This window comes from Gadus macrocephalus, chromosome 3 (genome assembly GCF_031168955.1).
Source record: "Gadus macrocephalus chromosome 3, ASM3116895v1".
Taxonomy (NCBI): Eukaryota; Metazoa; Chordata; class Actinopteri; order Gadiformes; family Gadidae; genus Gadus; species Gadus macrocephalus.
In genome coordinates this window covers 7,217,711-7,223,576 of record NC_082384.1, presented here as the reverse complement: position 1 = coordinate 7,223,576, position 5,866 = coordinate 7,217,711, and the positions used below count along the sequence as shown (strand labels likewise).

General features: G+C 43.5%; 1 protein-coding gene across 1 annotated transcript in view; it reads left to right on the top strand.

Annotated features, from left to right (window-relative positions):
* LOC132453883 (receptor-type tyrosine-protein phosphatase delta-like) overlaps positions 1–5,487 on the top strand; it is a 43,917-nt gene extending 38,430 nt beyond the window's left edge. Inside the window, 2 exon segments of the mRNA XM_060046940.1 lie at positions 1–72; positions 1,851–5,487. The exon segment at positions 1–72 is cut by the window's left edge and continues 64 nt beyond it. Of these exon segments, the coding sequence (XP_059902923.1) occupies positions 1–72; positions 1,851–1,919 (141 nt within the window). The 3' untranslated portion in view covers positions 1,920–5,487.
* The last annotated feature ends 379 nt before the right edge of the window (positions 5,488–5,866 follow it).

Below are 5,866 nucleotides of genomic sequence, written 5' to 3'. Positions count from 1 at the left end.
GAGGGCGTGGTGGACATCTTCCAGACGGTCAAGATGCTTCGAACGCAGAGACCCGCCACCGTCCAGACAGAGGTGAGCCTGTCTGCCTGACTGTCAGTCTGTCTGTCTGTCTGTCTGTCTGTCTGTCTGTCTGTCTGTCTGTCTGTCTGTCTGTCTGTCTGTCTGTCTGTCTGTCTGTCTGTCTGTCTGTCTGTCTGTCTGTCTGTCTGTCTGTCTGTCTGTCTGTCTGTCTGTCTGTCTGTCTGTCTGACTGAATGAATGTCTGAATGAATGTCTGTCCGTCTGTCTGACTGTCTGTCTGTCTGAATGTCTGTCCGTCTGTCTGTCTGACTGTCTGTCGGTCTGTCTGTCTTTCTGCCTGTATGTGTGTGTCTGACTGTCTGTCTCTCTGTCTGACTGTCTGTCTAGCGTTGTGCTCTGGGTACCTGTTTCTCCTTACCTCTATCTATTGCTCAGTATCTTTTTCTTAGCGTTTTACCATTATTCACTTTTTCCTGACATGATGGCTCGTTGTTTGTTTGTGGTGGTTCATTAGAATGCTGAGCTCTGTATCCTTGATTGCAATTAACGCCCAGTGGTGCCCCCCCTCCCCCCCCTCATGCTCACACAACTTATAGAGCGCAAATCAGAGACATTTCCCTTTTTTTCCTGTAATTTATAGATGTATTTTACTGTTATACATCGCACGAACACACACACACATTTACACATTTTTGTATAAACATTTCTTATATATTTCTTCCCTCCTTCTTTGTTTGGTTCTATAGCTAAAGGGAGGCCAATCATGTTGTTTAAGCTAGTCCCTGCCCACTGTCAACATTTTAAAGATGCCTTCTCATCATTCCCTAGTAGACCCTTTGTGGGGCGTGTAGCCAGAGATTCTAAGGGTGCACTCATACAAGGCCATCTGGCCGTGGCCGTTGGCCGTTTTCACACCTAACCGTGCTCAACTGGCCCCATTGTTCTCTGGCCTGCATTCACACTAGGCCATCTGGCCGTGGCCATTGGCCGTCGCAACTGTGGCTTGCCACTATAGGCTCTTGTACATACGTCATCACGTCGTAACACGTCATCACCAAGCGTCCGCTGCATGGACCATAATAAAGTCTGCCGCCAGTCCGGATTTTAACAACAATGGACAACACCACAGAGAACACAGCTCGCACTTTGCTGAGTCTGTTGCTTATTTGGATATATGTTTACCGTTTAATGGCAAAGAAGGCTCGTCACCTTTATTATGTCCATGGTCGTCGCATGGACTATACGTCATCAAGCTCAGGTTGCGTAGCCGTGCGTGTGTGGGTGTCGGCTCATTAGCATCTGTACCGTGGCGGCCCGTACCGTAGCAGCACACCTCTCCCAAGTGGCCAAGTTGGCCTGGCCAGACTGGCCACACTCACACTGGCAGATTTGAGCACGGTTAGGTGTGAAAACGGCCATGGCCACAGCCAGATGGCCTAGTGTGAGTGCACCCTTATTGATGTTACCTGATCAGCCAACAGGGGATCATGTGTAACTGGTTACACATGGAGTAGCGGGCGTTTAACTAATAGAGGGCAGTTTGAGTCCATATTAACATTGTATCCTACGTTTTGAAAACTTTGTGCATTTAAGTTTGGACCAGGATCAATTCACAGCACTTCTATGTAACCCACTATAAAATCAGAACAAGTGGTTTTACGTTTGGCTTTTCCTTTAAAGTGTAAATAAACCCGGAAGTTTGTTTTCCCAGTTCAATACCTTTTTGTTTGGGTCTCAGACGTACACAGTGGTTCCTTGTCCTCCATTCTACATATAACCTGTTTATAATGTAACTAACGGGACTGGGTTCTCCTTCTGTCTGCCTGCAGGACCAGTACCAGTTCTGCTACAGGGCCAGTCTGGAGTACCTGGGGAGCTTCGACCACTATGCAACATAAACAGCCCCTAGGCCCGGCCCCTTGCTCAGTGCACTCCCCTAGGCCTGTGTCTGCAGCTCTAGAGCAGTTCACTCGGCATCTACAGGGTGCCCTCCCCACCACCCCACCCCCGCCCCCGACCCCCTCTCCCAAGAGATGATATCCACCCTACATCCAGGCGGGGGTGGGGGGGGGGGGGCGAGCGGCCTACCACACACCCTGACTGAGCACCTCTTCTTGAGCCATAGCCGTCTGCTGGACCAGAGGTGCTGACCTGCACCCCAAAGCCCAGAATCAGCCCACCGGTCTTGCTGGCCGGGTGCAAGACGAAAAGAAGAATTATAGTAATAAATCCATCATTTTTTAGTTCTGGTTGTGTGTGAGAAGCCATGGGGTTGCATGATGATGTGAAGGTCATGATCCACGCAGCACCGGAGTAGCGCCACCAGCCCGCAGACCACAGGGGAGTATCTGCAGTATTGGACGACCACGGGAGAGCCCAGACCTTGTCGCTTGTCTTTCAGCGTGTTTTTGGGGACACCATCTAGAAATAGCTTCGGATCGCATCATATCCAAGCCTCGCGGAGCGAAGCGGTCAGCCAACGGAGAGAGACTTGTGCGGAAGATAAATTGCCAATAGGACACGGACGTTACCCAAACACAAACACATCCAAATCAAAAAAGACTCAAGATGTTGTTTCGTTTTGGAAACAGACTCTCGTTTCCTTCGAGCGGAAAAAAAAAAGACAATATTTCTACCGTACCGTTATCAAACAGAGATGAACAAATACAAAAACACCATTTCAACCTTATTGTCCACATTTTCAGATATAAAGCAGATCTATATGGGACTGGCCCGACGGTGTACCACTATGTCAAACATCCATTTAGGTTTTTAAATATCCCCGTGTATCTCCATTTTCGTTGTTGTCGTTTTTTTTTATTACTGACTTTTGACCTTGGTGCGTCACCCACCGGCAAGGTTGCAAAATGTTTTCTTTTTTTATTCTGACGACTTTTCTTTTCCCTGCGGTACTGTTCTCAACGTGTACAATCAAAGTCAGCGCAAACGTGTTCACAGAGCAGTGTTAGCCAACGCCGCCGTTAGCCGCTACACTCGTTTCTACTAGCACACAATGTACCGCCACACAGACACACACACACACACACAGCGTCGCTACAAATCTTACCAAGCCGTGTTATATGTGATCGATGTGTGTGTGCACGTTTTTGGCGGCGCACAACAGACACACAACTACAGTGTTAAGACCTGCAGATCCCCCCGACATGTCCCCCAGAAAACACTCTCCTAACACGGCTTTTTGTGCAGGTGTAGACCACTTCCGTATTTATATATAACACAAGACAGAAAAGAATGCACAAAATAATAGGTTTTATTAAAAATATGAATATAAATATGTCCAGAAAAAAGATTTTGTTTTTCCAAGCAGGGACGTGGGGTGGGGTGGGGGGGTGAAGACGAGTGGGAGGAAGGTAAAGGGCAGGAAGATTATAATTCATTATTGAAGGGCACACAAATTATCTTTCTCACTGGAATGCTCACATGTATGAATTTCCTCTCTGTCTGATTCAGTGTGCAATAAGTAGATGTATTATTAGTAGATATATTTTTGTGTCAAGTCACTAACTACAGTTATATGCCATGATTATGATGTTGATGATGACGATGTTGATAATAACGATCTTTTTCCAAACAAAACAAGGGGGTACTGCTCTCTCCACCATTCAATATGACCTCTGACCTGGGAAGTTAATCGTTGTCATGTCACGAGTCACGACACCAGTCGATGATGTCGTCCATCTGTGTCACATGGAAAACAGCGAATCAATTCAACTACAAACAGCATCTAATAATATTTTTAATTTTAGATTTATAGTGCCTTATATTACACGCCTATTTTGATATAGTTACTTTAAAGGTTTTTGTTGTACGTGTGTGCGTGTGTGGCTGCGTGGTTGTGATAAGAATGTCACTGTATGATTTTGTTACGTTGTGTATTAGATATGTTTTGTGTGTTCTGTTATTGCCTGTGAAATAGTTTTATGGGACAATTGATCTGGACTGGTTGTTTGAAATCAAGCAAAGAAAACATTTTATTTCTTTTCATCCATCCAATCATTTCAACAGTTTCCCCCGAAAGGAAAATGAAAGAAAGGGATTGGGAGTGAAGCGTTTAAGCTGTGTCCCTTGCATACTAAACACATTTATCCACTTCTCTTACTGGGACTCTTGCACAAGAAATGTGTAGATACCTTTATACGACAACTTCTGTCCGGCGGCCGTTGTTCTCCGACAGACGACCAATGTTGGCAACGACTGTGAACGGGCTGCAGGAGCAAAGGCCACAGTAACTTAGCATGTAGTATTCTAGTGTGTAGAGCTGAATTGCGGTGGTTCTGGTTTGAAAAAGAGCAACATGACAAAGCCTCGTTCTTTTATACGCGGCCACGTGTCCACCTTGAACCCTGACATACCTAGACCGTAAGTCATGCAGAGTTTCTGTTTCGTTTCTCTGTTTGCATCTCCATGTATTTTTCTTTACTGACAAAGGCTGCGAGACGTTTTGGGTGTTAGTGTTGTCTGTACAAAGACACAGAGCCTACATAGGGATTTTTATTCTATATACATACATACATACATATATATATATATATATATCTTTGTACATCTTTGTATATATATCTATAAATATATATATACATACATCTATATAAATATATCTTTGTACATCTTTATATATATATATATATATATATATATATATATATATATATATATATATATATATATATAGATAGATATAGATATAGATAGATATATAAAGATATATATATATACTCACAGATCGTATTCATCCATGTGTCACTGTTAAGGGATCCGGTCATAGTCGTCCCCATCTTACAGTAAGCCCTGTTGTTGTTTTGAATATGCATGGTACCACTTTTGAGATGCCCCGCCCTGGTCGCACCTGTCAAGGGAAGACTTGCACTTTCTCTCTTTGTACTATGCACTAGTAACACAGATTATCTCTCGTAGCCCACAAGTCCCCTAAAGGAGTTGCACTTGAAATCATGAGGAAAGTCGACCCCTGTTATACTCACATGGCTGTGTAAATGTAAATAACACACAACACAGAGGATCATCCGCTAAAAGAGAGAAATACGTTATTAAATGTGGTCGGTTTATAGAGTGATACAACGGGAGTACACACCTCAAGTCACCGATTGTGAGACACGCCGATGTGCAAAAAGTCACATTGAGAATTTATTGTCACAAAGTGTTATATAACCCCTCCCCCAAATGATATTATGTAGATGGATAAAACTGGAGTTTATAAATTGTATGAAGACAAAAAAAACGATGGTGTTACATGAATCAGTTCCAATTGGTCTGTAAATGTACGCTTTTATTTGTTTATTTATTTCCTACTCCGAGTAAAACAAGTGCTTTTTATTTTCTTACATTGGTTCTCGGAGTCTGCGAAATGGGGAAAAAAGAGGTCTGTATGGATTTCTGTTCTGTGTCAACACAAGTTTTATTTGTTACAATTAAACTCAAGTGAAATGACTTCTTGTTCTATCTGTAATGATAAATATGAAACCTATAGGGACCGTGAAGGGACGTCAAGACAGCCGCCATCTTGTGAGGCAGAACCAACAGGCAGCGCCCCTAAACATGGCTTGTTCCCATAGAGAAACACTGCCAATGGCACACATCTAACAATTATTTATAGCTCCATTTCAGCTTTTTTTCACAGCAACCAAGGGAAATAATAAACAACAAATATGATTCTCTATTTAATGAAATTTGAGATGGGCTCAAAAGGGGTAGTCCTGTTGCTGGGATGCTTTGGGGTGATACCTTAGCCTAGTTCATCATCTTCATCAACATTCCCAAGTGGGAAAGTCAACAGCAATAAGCCCTGAAAATTATATTCAAATCAAGA